Below are 18,143 nucleotides of genomic sequence, written 5' to 3'. Positions count from 1 at the left end.
ATCTTCCAATTCCTTGCATCTATCCCTAAATTAACTTAACACATTTTAAGCTCCATTAACAATGTATTTCCCAACAGCTAAAGCAACTTCTTCGTGGGTTTACTATTTTTCCTAATGAGGCTGATTCATTCTGTTCTAAGCACCCAAACTAGAATCTGAAGTTTTATATGGAGTACCTTCCACGAAATCGTTTTCACTGTACAGCTGTCTCTCCCCTATTTCATCATCTTCATCTTGTCCATCTTCTTCATCTGGGTTATTGATTACCTCGAGGCCAGCCTCAATTACTTCTACCAGCTCATCTCGCTTATCTTTCCTGACGGGCTTCTCCTCCGGGTGCCGCGTGAGCCCCATCTCCAACTGGAACACCTTCGTCGAGGTAAAGCTTTCAAAGGGGACGACGCCGTACTCGCTAGGCAGTTTGGCCCCCATGCTCACTTCTGCTTTATCGATCTGAGAATGCAAATATTCTAGGAGATCGTTGGGCGTTTGCTCTTTGGTGGCCGGGTAGCCCATGCTGCTGACTTTAGGGCTTTTTTTCTCCTGTAATAATTTCAACTTCTCGCTCATTTCCTGGAGCTCCTGCTTCAACTGGGCAATCTGCCGCTTGAGGCTCATCGCCCTGGTCTGGTAATGCTCCTCTTGTTCCTGCAGAAGGGCTTGGTAGTGTTCTTTGCCAAAAGTCTCCCCTACGATGCCCGGAAGGGAGCCATTGCCGTCTGTCTGGGGAGCGCACTCGAGAAGATACATGAAGAGCAACAGACTTAAGAGTAAAGCAAGACCAACCAATAGCCATCGAGTCCTGGCTTGAAACAGGAAGCCCCTTCTGGGCATTCTCAGAACCCGTTCGTTGTCTTCCAACTAAGCAGCTGATAATTTTGGTCATCTCTTGCTTGTGTTACTCACAAGGAGACATGGTTTCAAAGAGGATTCAAAACAACTCTCGCCAATGCCCAAGTACATCCATTTCTGTGCGAGCCATTGTCCCCCCTCAAAAAATCTTGTCTTGTTCAAGCAATACTGTAGAGAGTCCCAAATCCAGTATTATTACATTTTCCATTACTGCATGTAGCTACAGTCTAACCTGTCAGGTACAGCCTCCATTATGTTCATGGCAATTTGTCTAAGCACACGATGGGAGCTATGAAGGGCTCATAATGCCTTCATTTTCTGAAAGCGGCCGGCTGAAAACGTGTCATCAAATTCTGAGACATATAAAGTGCAAAGAAAAAAACCCGATCTCAGCTTCTGGGCTTTCTTACAGTCATGGCCACTCGTTGCTCTTGTCCATTTATGTGGCCCATAAGAAACATCAATGATGTAGCTGTAATTTTTGCTGGACGGTCTGAGATATTTCTCTCTGGCGCTGTGCTTCTCTCTCCCACTGCTTCACAATCTGAATCAGCAAAATTAAAGAAGAGCCTAAAATTAAATGAAAAGTACAGTTGATTAGCACTACAAAGTAACCAGACATCTGGAAAGCGCATGAAGGCAAGTCATAATATCCCCAAAAATGTAGACATGATAAATTACTGATTTAATTTTTGGGGCTGGTCCAGAACAGGGGAAGAATTACACAGCTTCAGTCCTTGCTACTGTGTTAGACATCAATGATTTCCTTCTTGTGAAAATGTCTGAAATAAGCTCATACAAAGGGCTAATATAAAACAGCTTTTTCTTTTCAACCACATAACTAGCTGACAGAATTCTTTCCCCATGCTGTTCTGTCATTTCTGGAAAACACAATTAGCCATTTAAAAAAAAAAAAACAGCAATGACTAAGAACTTTGCAAATGTAGCTTCCATTTCTGATTATACTTCCCAACTCAGTGACTTGTGATTTTAATTTCTGGAGAATGGACATTGAACACATTTTAAAAGGATTTAGAATTTTGTTTTCAAAATAAGAAAAGATTTGAATTTGCACTAGTCTCGGCAAAAAATTTAAAATAAATCAGAAGTAAAAACAACAGGGAGCTGCTACAAGCTCTGGAAGTGTCTTCCAACCTGAAGAACATTGTACCATGATTAAAGTTGCCACAGCGGAGAGAAAAGATCAGGAAAAAGAAGCACATGTCACCAGGAGAGCACAGAAGCAAAAATGGGGCATGTGGAAATGTTAAGGGGCAGGGAAGTGCATGGTAGGGAAAACAGAAAGGGATACTGGAGAAAAGAGGAAGAAGAGACATCGATCCTATCCTGTCTGATGAAGGGAGCTTTAACTTTCGAAAACTCATACCCCCAAAATCCTGTTGGTCTCTTTCGTGCTGCTGAACTCGAAACTAGTTCTTCTACTGAAGACCAACACAGCTACCTGTGAAACAATCCCATCCAAACTTTCTATATCTGGCATGTCTAACATGTGGCCCGGGGGCCAAATCAGGCCCCTGGGGGGGCTACTATCAGGCCCCGAGCAACTGGCTGTCATCTGCTTCCTTCTCCCTCCCTCTTGCTTTCTTCTGCATAACAGCTTGCTTTGCAAGACTTGCTCAATTGCACAGGAACTACAGAGCAAAACCTCTGTTTTCTCAATTGGGTGAGGCTCCTCCCTTGGGGAGGAAGAGGAGGAGGGGTAGCTTTGCCAGCCTCTCTCAATCGCACAGCAGAGCTTCCTTTGCCCAGTTCCCTGGATCCCATGGAAGAGCTACAAAGCCTTTAAGACCAATGAATGCTAATGTTTTAAGTTTTTAATCCTTTAATTGTGTTTGTGTCCTTTATAAAGTTTCTGCTACCTAATCTTAAATAGGTAAACACATGGTCCAGTCCAACATGACCTGGCCCGACCCAATAAGGTCTCATTTATGTCAGATTCAGCCCTCATAACAAATGAGTTTGACAACCCTGTTCTAGATGATCTTTCCTTGGAGCCCCTGTCACTGCTTTCAAACATCTGTCTGCAGCTCCCGCTTTACTCCCCTTCTTGTATACATCAGATTTCCCAGCAGCACGGGGCAGATTTCGGCATACTCATTGCCAAGGCCTGCCACAGGCAATACTCCCAATGTATTACAGCCTGGTCCTCCTTCAACCACCGCCAGCGCAAAAGAACAGGTATACGTGACTCTCCCAGCCCAGGATCCCCAACCTTTGGGAGCGTGCAGGCACCTCTGGACACAGCATAATGGGTACAGCCACAAGATGGCAGCCATGGGATGCAAAGACAGCCACAAAATGGCTGCCCCAACGAGCATCAGGTGAAGAAAGCACCGTTTTAAAAATAAATAAATAAAAATATGCAATCAAATCTCTAATGGTCAAACAGATGCAGAGCAAAAACTACACCTCACCCTGACCACTTTCTAGAACTGCTTAGAGGGCACCAGGAAATGTGCTGGCAGCACCACAGTGCCCACAGGCACCACCTTAGGGATTCCTACTTTCAGGGGTGGAATTCTAGCAGGAGCTCCTTTGCATATTAGGCCACACCCTCCTGATGCAGCCAATCCTCCAAGAGCTTACAAAAAAGAGCTTTGTAACCTCTCAGAGGATTGGCTACATCAGGGGTGTGTGGCCTAATATGCAAAGGAGCTCCTGCTAGAATTCCACCCCTGCCTGCTCTAAACAGCACAGGAAGTGAACACTATACCCCAGGCTAGTTGCAAATGTGAGGCTTCAAGCCCTGCTCCCTTGTTGCCTCTTTTAGAACTTCTGACTTTCCTGCATGTGGTTAGCATCTGGTGATCTGACCTGGCATTCAAGGGCAGGGGTTATAGTCATGATTTTCATAGGATCATAGAGTTGCAAGGGACCTCCAGGGTCATCGCGTCCAACCCCCTGCACAATGCAGGAAACTCACAAACACCTCCCCCTAAATTCACAGGATCTCCATTGCTGTCAGATGGCCATCTAGCCTCTGCTGAAAAACCTCCAAGGAAGGAGAGCCCACCACCTCCCGAGGCAGTCTGTTCCACTGAAGAACCGCTCTAACGATCAGGAAGTTCTTCCAAATGTTGAGCTGGAAACTCTTTTGATTTAATTTCAACCCATTGGTTCTGGTCCTACCTTCTGGGGCCACAGAAAACAATTCCACACCATCCTCAAGATGACAGCCCTTCAAGTACTTGAAGATGGTGATCATATCACCTCTCAGCCACCTTCTCTCCAGGCTAAACATCCCCAGCTCCTTCAACCTTTCTTCATAGGACGTGGTCTCCAGACCTCTCACCATCTTCGTCGCCCTCCTCTGGACCCATTCCAGCTTGTCTATATCCTTCTTAAAATGTGGTGCCCAAAACTGAACACTTCAGGTGAGGTCTTACCAGAGCAAAGTGATACCATCACTTCGCATGATCTGGACACTATACTTCTGTTGATACAGCCCAAAATTGCATTTGCCTTTTTAGCCACCACATCACACGGTTGACTCATGTTCACTGTTGACTCATGTTCATTTTAACTCATGAGACAATCACAACGCTTGTGTGAATTAGACAATAGTGAGTAGGGATAAGAGCCTAGCCAAAATGAGAACATTTATCCCAGAGAAGTTACCTGCACATGCTTTTAGAAGTGATTATTACCAGGTGTGTCACTGAGTGAAACATGTGATGTGATCAGTAACAGGCAGAGAGAAGAAAATTCAGCAAGCGCTGATGCAAAACCACATCTATTTGTTCACTTTATCCCAAGGATATGAGGAACATGTCATATGAACATATGAAGCTGCCTTATACTGAATCAGACCGTGGGTCCATCAAAGTCAGTATTGTCTACTCAGACTGGCAGCTGCTCTCCAGGGTCTCAAGCGTAGGTTTTTCACACCAATTTGCCTGGACCCTTTTAGTTGGAGATGCCGGGGATTGAACCTGGGACCTTCTGCTTACCAAGCAAATGCTCTACCACTGAGCCACCATCCCTCCCCTTAGACATATGAACATATATGAATATATGAAGCTGCCTTCCACTGAATCAGAGCCTGGATCCATCAAAGTCAGTCTTGTCTACTCAGACTGGCAGCGGCTCTCCAGGGTCTCAAGCGTAGGTTTTTCACACCTATTTGCCTGGACCCTTTTAGTTGGAGATGCCGGGGATTGAACCTGGGACCTTCTGCTTACCAAGCAGATGCTCTACCACTGAGCCACCGTCCCTTCCCAATTCAAATATGGATTTGAATTTCGGCCACACATTTAGTAAAGATTTTCTGTGTTAACACCATATGTGGTTCTCCTTCCGAACGCTGAAAAGGAAGCAGCGCACACTTTGTAACTATTTGGTTCCCTTTTAGAACAGAAATATTTTTAAAAACATCTACAAGCCAAGCATTGTGCACGCAGTTTCTAATTAAATAAGTGCTTCAAATATCTCATTTGGGCAGAGCAAAGAAGAACAGGCAGGGCACCGTTCGTTTACAACAGCAAGCCAAAACTCAGCAAAAGAACCCGGTATTTTTTGTCTTGAAGAAATCCTTAAAGCATTCGTTCATTCTTGTGACAATGATGGAACATCCTTTGGGCTGCACTCGGTTTCTCAATACACAGGAAGGACATCTGTTAAGAGCTCACAGCTGTATTTAACAGTAAACTCAACCACAAAATGTATTTTGAAAACCTGATGTTCCTTTGAAGAAAGCGTATGATAGGTAGCCAGTGAGATGTTTTAGAAAGAGCCAAGGACGCCTGATCATTTAAACCAGGGGCAATCAACTGTTGGCTCAAATGCCAGATCTAGCATCCAGAACAACTTTATCGCGCTTAAAAGGTAAAAGTAAAGGTAGTCCCCTGTGCAAGCACCGAGTTGTTACCGACCCATGGGGTGACGCCACATCAGGGCATTTTCTTGGCAGACTTTTTATGGGGTGGTTTGCCATTGCCTTCCCATGTCATCTCCACTTTCCCTCCATCAAGCTGGGGACTCATTTCACCGACCTCAGAAGGATGGATGGCTGAGTCAATCTTGTGCCAGTTTGGTGTAGTGGTTAAGCAGACTCTTATCTGGGAGAACCGGGTTTAATTCTCCACTCCTCCACTTGCAGCTGCTGGAATGGCCTTGGGTCAGCCATAGCTCTGGCAGAGGTTGTCCTTGAAAGGGCAGCTGCTGTGAGAGCCCTCTCAGCCCCACCCACCTCACAGGGTGTCTGTTGTGGGGAGAGAAGATATTGGAGATTGTAAGCCACTCTGAGTCTCTGATTCAGAGAGAAGGACAGAGTATAAATCTGCAATTCTTCTTCATCTTCAGTGAAAAATGTGCTTTCCACATTTGTTATATATGTGATCAGTAATGTGTCTATTATATGGAGTTCTTGCCTGGCTCAGTTTGGTGTAGTGGTTAAGTGTGCGGACTCTTATCTGGGAGAACCAAGTTTGATTCCCCACTCCTCCACTTGCACCTGCTGGAATGGCCTTGGGTCAGCCATAGCTCTGGCAGAGGTTGTCCTTGAAAGGGCAGCTGCTATAAGAGCCCCCTCAGCCCCACCCACCTCGCAGGGTGTCTGTTGTGGGGGGAGAAGATGAAGAAGATTGTAAGCCGCTCCGAGTCTCTGATTCAGAGAGAAGGGTGGGGTATAAATCTGCAGTCTTCTTCTTTCTACCTGAACCCAGCTTTTGCCGGGATCAAACTCAGATCGTGAGCAGAGCTTGGACTGCAGTACTCTGCATCACAGGGCTCCTTTATCGAGCATACCAACCTTTAAAACCACTTGAGAGGGAAAGTTATGTGTTATAATGATCATACTATGTTGATTAGTGTAGGGCAGATGACCACCATGAACTTGCCCGTGGTGATGACGTTTCAGAAGGACAATTTATTCTTCCATCAATAACCTTTTTCTGTTTTATAATCTGGACTAGTGACTAGAGACAGTTTAACAGAGCCCCATAACCATTTTTAACCAAAGTAAAAACATGTGACCATGCAGGTTTCCAGGCATGATTCCTGGAGGTTCCAGGACACTGTACAACCCCTGAGCTGCCTGTCAAGTCTGATATGTATAAAATGATGGTTCTGTAACTTTGGTTCATTGGTAAAGGATTCTGGGTAAAGCATACTGTAAACTAGCTGCTGAGAACTACCCCTCCTTCCCCTCTGCCTTGCTATGTCTTTGTTGTGTAGTCGCTTTGAAATGCTGATATGGGAACAAGATAACTGAGCCCTCTCAGGCCGAGTGCATGTAGGAGTCCGGAGGCGTCAAGCCCTCGCACTGAGGGAGAAAGTAACATCCTGGTGTGAAAGTAGATTGTATAGAGGGCCCCCCCCCCGCAGGAATCCTTTGATCTGTACCTTGAAAAGCTGGGTCAATGTATATGCTCCCCAGTCCTTCAATGACTATCTTGCTCTGTAGTTCTGTATTCAATAAACTATGATACTTTGTTTCTACAAGGACTCGTTATTGAAATCAGCAGACTTGACATTTTGAAGGACTCCCCTTTTTGGAGTTCAACCGTTCCGGCAACTTGAAAAGGCGATGGCCGACCAGATTCCGGACGACGGAGAATTCCCCATCAGGGAGGAGGAGGCTGAGACACCCTGGCACATCCACACTGCCAGAAGGACCGCGGCCTCTCCTCCCCACTTCCAACTGGTGGTCACCCCACGGCAATACCAGCCGAGGACATCCACAGCGCTTATGGAGCAAGCCCCGGTGCGCCAGGAGGCTATTATGACCCGCCACACCAGGCGCGTTCAACTGGCCGAAGCCGCGGCTCCCGACACGGGTGAGCCGAGCGAGGGGGCAGAGCCGATCGTAACCCAGGCCCTGAGTGGAGAAGGGGACGGCGCGGAATGCCCCGCGGACGACGGGGGGCAAGAGCCTAAAGACCCGCACGATGAAGACTACGAAATGTTTCGAGCGATGGTCCGTCGTGAGGTAGATGGGGCCATGAAAGACCTCAAGGACCAGATGCAAACGCTGACGGCGCAGCTGGGGAGAGCACTAGGAGTAACCAGCGCCCGACAACCGCCACGAGGTCGCCCAGCCCCGCCAGGACCGGTCGCACCGGCGAGGCCAGCAGCTCCCCCCGCACCGGCAGCGCCCCCTCCCCCTCCGGCTCCAGCCCGACAGAGAGATGTGGGGGGGGGGGAGAACTGGACGCTACTTTCGACGGGGACCCCGAGGAAGTGAACTACTTCGCGATCCAGGCCAACAGTTACATGTACTACTGGGGAGACTCCTTCCCTGACGAGATGAGCCGAGTCGACTACCTGGGGTCGAAATTGCGAGGGGCCGCCAAGAGATGGTATGTGAGCCTGTGCGAGACCAACGACCCGGTGCTGCGTTTCGTGAACACGTTTGTGCAGGCTTTACTAACCCAGTATGAAGACCCGCTGCAAGAAGCCCGGGCGCTAGCGGCGCTGCGAAATATGAAACAAGGGTCCCGATCCATCCGGGATTATGCCGCGGACTTCCAAGCCAACGCGGCTAGGGCCCGGAACTGGAATGAGGTGATCAAGATTGAACACTTCGCCAATGGGCTGAACCCCAGCATCTTAGACCGGGCCCTCACTCAAGCGAGCCCCGACACGCTAGTGGGCTGGATCCAGCTGGCGGGCGAAGTGGAGACCAACTTAAAGAGAGTAGCTATGCTGCGCCAGACGATGGCCACAGGGAAGGGGGTGCCTAAAACCACCCCGGGGAAAAGCGAGGCCCCAAAGCCGAAGAGACCTCCGGCGACCGTCCCTGCTGCTCCCCGCCGCTGCTTCAGGTGCGGAGACCCGAATCACTTAGCGTCCAACTGCCCGCAGCCCCAAGGAAGATCCGGCCCCGCACAAACAGCGCCTAGGCAGAGCACCCCAGGACCAAAGAAAACCCCCGGCCGCCCTAAGGATGCGGCTAAGAGCATTGCGCTGTTGGCACCGGAAGAAACGCTGGAGGAAGAGGTCCGACTCTCCGCCGCCCTAGCCGACCTGGCATGGGAAGAAGAGCCAGTGGGAAACGAGCCCGACCTGCTGTAAAGGGCGCCGGAGAGCAGGTCGACCGGGAGAAGGCGCCACTGACGGTAAAGACCACGGGGAGACTGTATTTTGTGGTAGTAAAACTGCTAAACCCAAAGTTAAAGAGGTTCCTGCAGATTAAGGCCCTCATAGACTCGGGGTGCAACCGGGAACTAATTTCTCCCAAAGTGGTGGAAGCCCTAGGGTTGGAGCGCTCACCACTACCCCACCCCATGATGTTTGCCCAGATGGATGAGTCGGTGATGGGGGGGGAGCCGTGTACACAAGAAAGTGAACCCTGCCCGCTAGGGATCGAAGGCCACTGGGACTCCGAGACTTTTGTCATCGCCCCAGCTTGCAGCTACCCCATTGTACTGGGGGTGGGGTGGCTGGAGAAACATGAGCCGCTCATCCGTTGGAAAGCTCAGACCATCCGGTTCCCCGACCCAGACTGTAGGCAGCACGTGTGGAACCCGGGGTGGGGGCCGAGAGAGCCCGCAGCGCAAGAGAGGGCCTGCGTGCTGGTAGAGGAAACGCACCCCGTGCCGAGAGCTTACCGCGACTTAATGGAAGTGTTTAGTGAGCGGGAAGCCAACCAACTGCCCCCCCACAGAAACACGGACTGCGCCATAGAGCTCATCCCGGGTGAGACGCTACCGCGCGCCAAACTCTACCAGATGGGGTGGGCCGAAAAGAAGGAACTGCGGAAGTTCCTAGACTTGAACTTAAGCAGGGGATTCATTAGACCCGCAACGGCCCCCCACACGGCCCCCGTACTGTTCAGAAAGAAGGATGGTACGCTTAGACTTTGCACAGATTTTCGCGGGTTGAACGCGGTGTCGATGTCCAACGCCTACCCCATCCCCCTCATCAAGGATTTACTAGGCACGGTGGCGGGGGGAAAAATCTTCACCAAACTAGACTTGCGAGACGCGTACTTCAGAGTGCGCATCAGAGAGGGGGATGAGTGGAAGACAGCGTTCAACACCCCGATGGGACAATTTGAATATCTAGTAATGCCATTCGGACTGCAGGGGGCCCCGGGGATGTTCATGAATTTCATAAATGACGTGTTAAGAAAGTTTCTGTACAAGGGGGTGGTGGTGTACCTTGATGACATCATTATTTACTCGCAAGACGAACAATCACATGTGAAATTGGTGAGGGAGGTGTTGAGCACCCTGCTGGAGCACCAGCTATACACCAAACTGTCCAAATGCGAGTTTCACCGCACTGAACTAGACTATCTGGGCTTCCGGGTGTCCGGGGAAGGGTTGGCAATGGACCCAGAGAAGGTGCGGGCGGTAGTAGAGTGGGCTCCCCCGAGGACACGTAGACAGCTCCAATCATTCCTCGGATTCTCCAATTTCTATAGGGGGTTCATTGAGGGGTTCGCGCAAATCTCCCTACCCTTAACTGACCTCCTCAAGACCAAGGGGAAAGGGGCGGAGGCGAAGCGACCCGGGGCCAAGTTAAATTGGACCCCCCACTGCCAGGCAGCGTTCGACCGGCTTAAGCAACTGTTCACTAGCGAGCCAGTCCTCATGCACCCCGATGAGCATAAGGCCTTCGTGGTGCAATGCGACGCCTCCGATGTCGCCGTAGGAGCCATTCTCATGCAGAAAGATGGGGAGGGGAAGCTGCGACCCTGTGTCTTTATCTCTCGAAAGTTTTCTGATGAGCAAAGAAACTGGTCAGTGTGGGACAAAGAAGCGTTTGCCATTATGTTCGCACTGAAAACATGGAGGTCCTGGCTAGAGGGAGCTAGAGTACCGTTCGAAGTATGGACAGATCACAAAAACCTCGAGGCACTGACGGGGAAAAGGAAACTGAGTGAGAAACAGATCAGGTGGGCGGGCTTCTTCTCCAGGTTCGATTTTACTCTGAAGCACATTCCGGGGACCCGGAACTTTTTGGCGGATGCTCTGTCCCGGCTCCCACAGCATGAGAGCCAAAGGGAGGAGGTGGTAGACTCACTAATTTGCCCCATGCAGGTGGCGGCCATGGTCACCACCCGTGCCCAAAAGAGGAAGGAGCTAAACGGGCTCAGCCGTGAACGTATTGCCCTAGAAGCCGAGAGGGAGGGAGGTGGGCGGCCAGAGGGCGTGCAGAAACGCAAGGATGGGTTGTGGTACAAGGGAGAGAAGCTATACATTCCGGAGAAACTGAGAACAGAAATACTGCAATTGTGTCATGCCTCAAAATTAGCCGGGCACTTTGGCTATGTCAAAACACTGCACCTAGTAAACAGGCAATTTTGGTGGCCGTCACTAAGGAAAGATGTGTCAGACTTCGTGACAGGCTGCCCGGTGTGCATAATGTCGAAAAGGAGGGGAGGGAAGCCTCCCGGGCTGTTGCAACCCTTAGAAACAGCCACACGCCCCTGGTCAATTGTGTCCATGGACTTTATTGTAGAGCTCCCCTCTTCAAGGGGGAAAACTGTGATTCTAGTGGTGGTAGACACGTTCTCTAAGCAAGCCCATTTCATCCCCTGCGCACAACTACCCACGGCCAAGAAACTGGCAGCATTGTTCTTTGACCACGTAGCCAAACACCATTCAATTCCGGACAAGGTCATTAGCGACAGAGGGCCTCAGTTCGTTGCCACCTTCTGGCGGGAGTTTTGCAAATTACTGGGCATGGAACAGGGGTTGAGTTCAGCCTATCACCCCCAGTCGGACGGACAGACGGAGAGAGTGAACGGGGTGCTGGAGCAGTATCTTCGTTGTTTTGTCTCCCAACGACAGTCTGACTGGGTAGACCTACTCCCGTTTGCAGAATACGCTTATAATAACAGCACTCACAGTTCCACCAAAACTTCCCCCTTTGCAACGGTGTTCGGTTATGAAGGGAAACCGATCCCAATGTTACCGGGAGGGGGAGACCCCACTACAACTTCTCCGTTTGAGCAGTGGTGGCAAAACCCCAGTCAGTGTTGGCCCTCAATACAAGAGAACCTGAGAATAGCTAAAGAGACTTACAAACAACAATATGATAAGTCTCATGTGCCAGTCTGGGAGTTAAAGGTGGGGGACTCTGTGTTTCTATCAACCAAGAACTTGCCCCTCTCCCAGCCATCTAGGAAATTGGCGCCGAAGTTCGTGGGTCCGTTTAAGATCAAACGGGTGATTAATTCAGTAACTGTAGAGTTGGATCTGCCCCCCAGCCTTGGTAAAGTTCACCCTGTGTTTCATTGCAGCTTACTCCGTCGCTGTCCGGCCCCATCCAAGTGGTACCCCGGGGGACCAGAACCCTCCCCCTCTTTGAGTAAAGTAGGGGGAGTGACTTCAAGGAGCACCGGAGAGCTGAGCTGCATCAGAACCCAACTCCGTCCCACCCGAGGCCCCGCTTAGGGGGGGCAGTATGTCAAGTCTGATATGTATAAAATGATGGTTCTGTAACTTTGGTTCATTGGTAAAGGATTCTGGGTAAAGCATACTGTAAACTAGCTGCTGAGAACTACCCCTCCTTCCCCTCTGCCTTGCTATGTCTTTGTTGTGTAGTCGCTTTGAAATGCTGATATGGGAACAAGATAACTGAGCCCTCTCAGGCCGAGTGCATGTAGGAGTCCGGAGGCGTCAAGCCCTCGCACTGAGGGAGAAAGTAACATCCTGGTGTGAAAGTAGATTGTATAGAGGGCCCCCCCCCCGCAGGAATCCTTTGATCTGTACCTTGAAAAGCTGGGTCAATGTATATGCTCCCCAGTCCTTCAATGACTATCTTGCTCTGTAGTTCTGTATTCAATAAACTATGATACTTTGTTTCTACAAGGACTCGTTATTGAAATCAGCAGACTTGACACTGCCCCCCAGCAAATGAACTTGCAGATCTAGTCCAGATCCCAAGCTTGTCTAAATTAGCACTAGGAAGCCTTCCATCTCAACTGAGTTGCATGAAAGGGCTCTTGCTACATTGTCAGCAAGCCCTACCAGTAAGTTGTGTGATTTTCTTTAGAACGGGTATCCCCAATGTGGTGCCCACCACGCCAATGCCTTTCCTAGAGCGTGCCAAGTAGTTTTAGACAGTAGGAAGGGTCAGCTGGGGCTTTTGCCCAGCAAAGCCTCTGACTGACCACTGGAGATTGCTTTGGCAGCAGCTGCCACCACACCACAAGGCTATTCACTGTGTGACTGGAGGTAAGCCGCGGCAGCTGTTTTCTGTCTGTTTCCACCTCCTGTGGCAGCCATTTTGTGGTAGCCATTTTGGGGCTGCGCCCACCACAGCATATGAGAATGCCAAAGGTGCCCACTGAAACAAAAATGGAGAGCCTCACAACTGGGTCTAATAAATAAAACCATTTGACTGGCATTTAACCCTGAGATTTTGAGGAGAAAAAGTTCAGGGGGTTACTATAAGGTACCAAGTGCCAAGAAAATAGATGTTGATCTACAACCTATACTTGGGAGCTACCTCATGCTGAAAAGTGCAATCACACGCAACGGGGGAAAGCAAATATACAGTTCATTCAGGTCACGAATCCTCTTTGAACCTCAGTCAGACAAGCACCAGGGCTGCAGAGCTCCCATTTGCCTAAAGTTTTAGAGCATCTCCACATGGTGCCCAGCAGCTCTGGGACTGTATCCTTCCTGACAGCCTGGAGAATGCATTTGAAGTTAATGTTGCTTTCTTTCCACCTCTCCCCCCCCCATCTATTTGCCTGCCTGTCTGCCTTCCAGTCTTGCGGCTCTCAAACATCTGACATTCGTGTCTTGCGGCTCTCAAACATCTGACGTTTATTCTATGTGGGTCTTAGTTTGGCCACCCTGTCATAGAGAGTTTGAAGGAGCCATACAGGCCATCTAGTCCAAACTCCTCCGCAATGAAAGGTCAGCCTAAAGCATTCCTGACAATGTGAAGCATCCCCCCTTAAACATACTTCTGCACCCGCATTCACAAAGCACCCTCCACAATGCCTTATGAACATATGAAGCTGCCTTATACTGAATCAGACCCTCTTGGGTCCATCAAAGTCAGTATTGTCTAAGTCAGGGGTCCTCAAACTTTTTAAATAGGGGGCCAGTTCACTGTACCTCAGACTGTTGGAGGGCCGGACTGCCGTTACTGTACAAGGCCGCGGGCCGTCAGTTCTCCGTCTTCTGCATCTCTCTCCCTTCCCCACACCACACACCCTGGCCTGGGAACTCACCTCACCTCGGTATCACCTCACACTCTGTCTCCGCCGCCTCAGCCCAGTGCCGGAAGTGTGCGTTGCTAACGCGAGTTTAGGTCGAACGTCACTTCCGGTCTGATTTTGCCATAACCCGGCGGGCCGCATAAACGTCCTCAGCAGGCCGCATCTGGCCCACGGGCCGTAGTTTGAGGACCCCTGATCTAAGTAGACTGGCAGCATCTCTCCAGGGTCTCAAGCTGAGGTTTTTCATGCCTATTTGCCTGGACCTTTTTTAGTTGGAGATGCCGGGGATTGAACCTGGGACCCTCTGCTTCCCAAGCAGATGCTCTACCGCTGAGCCACCATCCCTCCTCTGCTCTCCAGGGTCTCAAGCAGAGGTTTGTCATGCCTACTTGCTGGACCCTTTTTAGTTGAAGATGCCGGGGATTGAACCTGGGACCTTCTGCTTCCCAAGCAGATGCTCTACCGCTGAGCCACCGTCCCTCCCCAATAGGTGCATGTGGAGGAACTTTCCAAGGTGGAGAACATCGCTCAGGAAGATTAAGAACAAGGACATCTAAGCATCACAAGCTGACCAAATTCATAAGCCAAACTGGGCAATTATGAACTGCAGTAACATCTTAATCTAGGTTCCAGTTTCAGCCCTTTAGGTTCCCAGTTCTAGCTGGCTATCCTCAGTTTACCCACTGCCATAGATTCTCAAGCCCACTCCTGCAGAATGCAAGATACACACAGGTTAGTCTGCGCTATTAAAATAAATAGCACCTTGCTACTTTTAAAAGCCACACAGCTTTTTATTACACCAGCCAAACAGTCCTATTCTTATAAGTAAATTACCTCGACTTCATTCTTTCCTCCAGGCCATTGTGTGGATTTTTCTGAAACACTTAAACCTTTCCACAGGCTTCAAGACGGCCCTTTTGTTTAACTGCCTGGTGGTTATCGGATTCAATCAGGAACAATAAGTTACCAGTTTACAAACCGAATAAGCTTTATTCCCAGGGGATAATATGTCGAGTTTCCATATTTGCACTTTATTTTTCCATTTTAGCAGAGCAACTAAAACGCATCTCCATCTGTAAGGGCTGTTATCCTTCATTAATCTTTATGGGGACATATCAGAAAAGTTTGCCAATTATTACTTTTGAAAACAAGCCACACAATTTGTATTGCCGGCTCGTCCACAAGACCCTTTGCAAAGTCATCGGGCAGCAAGCTGAACAGTCGTAAATACTGCAGGTCGCACACAATAAAGCTCTCATCTTCGGCAATGCGTGTCACAAAAGGATTCTTGAAAGATGGATGTTGCATGTTAGGTTGGAAAAGCTTAATTCAGCAAAGTATGTCTGTGGGACTCGTTTAAAGGCCCTTGAAGTCAATAAAGGAATTTCTGTCAAAGTTCAGGGAGCGTGCAATTATGTTTGTCCTAAATCCAAAGGGTCTACTGAGCCAGCAATATTGATGGCTCATCTATAGATTATCCACCTACCGTCTGATTTCTGCAGAGAAGCTCTCTGCCAAGGAGGAGGATCAAGATTGGAAGCTTTGCTAGTCTGCCACAGCAGCAGAAAAGAGCAAGAGTCCAGTAGCACCTGAAAGACTAACAACATTTGTGGCTGCAGGGGATTAGTTACGTACTCACAAAAGCTCATCCCCTCCCACAAATTTTGTTAGACTTTCAGGCGCTACTGGAGTCTTGCACTTTTCTACTGCCTAGAAGGGCATCCATTTAAATACAGCCACTGCAAACACACAGGGGTGTCAAATATGCAGTTTGGGGGCCAAATCAGGCCCCGGAGGGATCCTATCAGGCCCCCAAGCAACTGGCTGTCAAATGCTTCCTTCTCCCTCTCTCTTGCTTCCTTCTGCATCACAGCTTGCTTTACAAGGCTTGCTCAACTGCACAGAAGCTACAGAGCAGTCTCAATTTTCTCCATTGGCTGAGGCTCCTCCCTTGGGGAGGAAGGGGGGGGAGGAATAGCTTGCTTTGCCAGGCTCTCTCAATTGCACAGCAGAGCTACTGAGCCAAGCCTCTCTTCCTTCTATTGGCTGAGGCTCCTCCCCCTCCTAGCACCCTGGGGAAGGAAGGAAAGAGCTTCGTTTGCCGAGCTTCCTGGATCCCATGGAAGAAATACAAAGAAAGCATCTTTAAGACCAATGAGCACAAACATTTTAAGCATGTTTTCTTTTTTTGAAAAAAGATATTTGTGTTTGTCTGTGTTCTTTATAAAATTTATATCTCTGCTCTCTCTCTCTCTCGGCTTGACTTCGCGAACGAAGATTTAAGAAGGGTGCAGTAGTCCACGTCTGCTGCAGGCTCGCTGGTGGCTGACAAGACCAATGCGGGACAGGCAGATCCGGCCACAGTGGCTGCAGGGAAAAGTCTGATTTGAGGTTGGTGCTGTAGCAGTGCGATTCTTCCTCAATCTCCTTTTGTCCTCAAGACCAGCTATGCGTGCGTTCTCAAAGGAAGAGACAGCCTGGTGGATGGTGTGCCTCCATGCTTTGCGATCTGAGGCTAGGTCAGACCACTGGTGATGGTTGATTTGACAGGTGCCAAGGGATTTCTTCAAGGAGTCCTTGTACCTCTTCTTCGGCGCCCCTCTATTTCGATGGCCGGTGGAAAGTTCGCCATACAGAGCAATCTTGGGAAGGCGGTGGTTTTCCATCCTAGAAATAGGCCCTGCCCAGCGCAGCTGCGTCTTCAACAGCAGTGCTTCGATGCTTGTAACCTCCGCCCTCTTGAGGACTTCAGTGTTGGTCACAAAGTCACTCCAGTGGATGTTGAGGATGGTGCGAAGGCAGCGCTGATGAAAGCGCTCAAGGAGTCGCAGGTATCTCTGCTACCTAATCTTAAATAGGTACACACAACATGGCCCGGCCCAACAAGGTCTCATTTATGTCAAATCTGGCCCTCATAACAAATGAGTTTGACACCCCTTCACAACATTTTTCATAATCATTTAGTCACCCAAAGTCAGCATGTTGTTGGTTCTGGTGGTTTTAATTTACCTGCAACGTGACACACATTCATCATAATGCTCTGTTTTGAAAACAATCTCACAAGTGGGGGGGGGGGGGAATCATCAGCAAGATATTAAGTCACAGCTGTGGCAACAGAAGTTGAACCTACCGAATGGAAACTACTTACTCAGATCTCTAATTTTAACTACTCTAATCTTACTCCGAACTCTAACTAATATCACACACTTATTATTTATATAAATCTAGTCTTCAAAGACAGAATCTGACCGACTGATCGTTCACTTGCCATCTAAGGCAATAACTCTTATCCGAAGAAAACCCCAAGACACAACAATCGTGAGGTTTGACTTGTGATTATTTTCCATGCAGATATGCAACACAGTGGGAGAACGGGCAGAATAACAATCTCCCATGAAGTCAGTTCCTGTGGATTACATCATTGGGACGCAGCTTTTTGCATTCCAAAAAGGAATCTTTGAAGTGAAAAATAAATCTGATAACCTTCTGTTTCATCGTTTTGGAAGGGATGGACTAGACTTTCAAATGTTCAGAGCGCAATCAAAGAGAGCCTATGAAATGACATTTTTTTTAGTATGGCAGAATGGTCTGCATGCTGAAAACAGGAGTGAGTATATATATATATATATATGGTCTCAGTCTTCCTCTAAGCAGTTCATCATGTTAGTCTTAAGGCACTCCTCTGCGCTAATTCAAGCTAGAGGAAAGTAATACAACTAAAACCATTCAATAAGCTTCATGGCTAAGCAATATTCGGAATTTGGACTTCCAGTGCCCAAATCTTAACCCAGGGGTGGCCAAACTGCGGCTTGGGAGCCACATGTGCCTCTTTCACACACACTGTGTGGTTCTCGAAGCCCCCACCACCCCGTCGTCAGCCAGCTTGGAGAAGGCATTTCTCCTTAAATCACTTCTCCAAACAAAGCCAGCTGATGCCTTGGAGAATGCATTTAAAGTTGCTTTCTCTCCACCTCTCCCTCCCCCCATCTATTTGCCTTCCTGCCTTGCGGCTTTCACAGGTGCGGCCACCCCTGTTCTAACCTCTCCACCATCCTGGCTTTTAATATATCAATTATAATTTTTTTTAAAGGATAAGCACTCCTCCCTTTTGTGAAATACTGACCTGAATGCAAATTATTTGCAC

The 18,143-nt window shown here is 48.9% G+C and overlaps 1 protein-coding gene across 1 annotated transcript in view; it reads right to left on the bottom strand.

The window, feature by feature from the left end:
* The window catches only part of CSGALNACT2 (chondroitin sulfate N-acetylgalactosaminyltransferase 2), a 69,133-nt gene that overhangs the window by 35,911 nt on the left and 15,079 nt on the right, over positions 1 to 18,143 (bottom strand). Inside the window, exon 2 of the mRNA XM_060241032.1 lies at positions 177 to 1,422. Within this exon, the coding sequence (XP_060097015.1) occupies positions 177 to 834 (658 nt within the window). The 5' untranslated portion in view covers positions 835 to 1,422. The remainder of the gene's footprint in view (positions 1 to 176; positions 1,423 to 18,143) is intronic.

This window comes from Heteronotia binoei, chromosome 6 (genome assembly GCF_032191835.1).
Source record: "Heteronotia binoei isolate CCM8104 ecotype False Entrance Well chromosome 6, APGP_CSIRO_Hbin_v1, whole genome shotgun sequence".
NCBI classification, from domain to species: domain Eukaryota; kingdom Metazoa; phylum Chordata; class Lepidosauria; order Squamata; family Gekkonidae; genus Heteronotia; species Heteronotia binoei.
The sequence above is the reverse complement of the archived record's forward strand: the minus strand, read 5'-3'. Positions and strand labels throughout refer to the sequence as shown.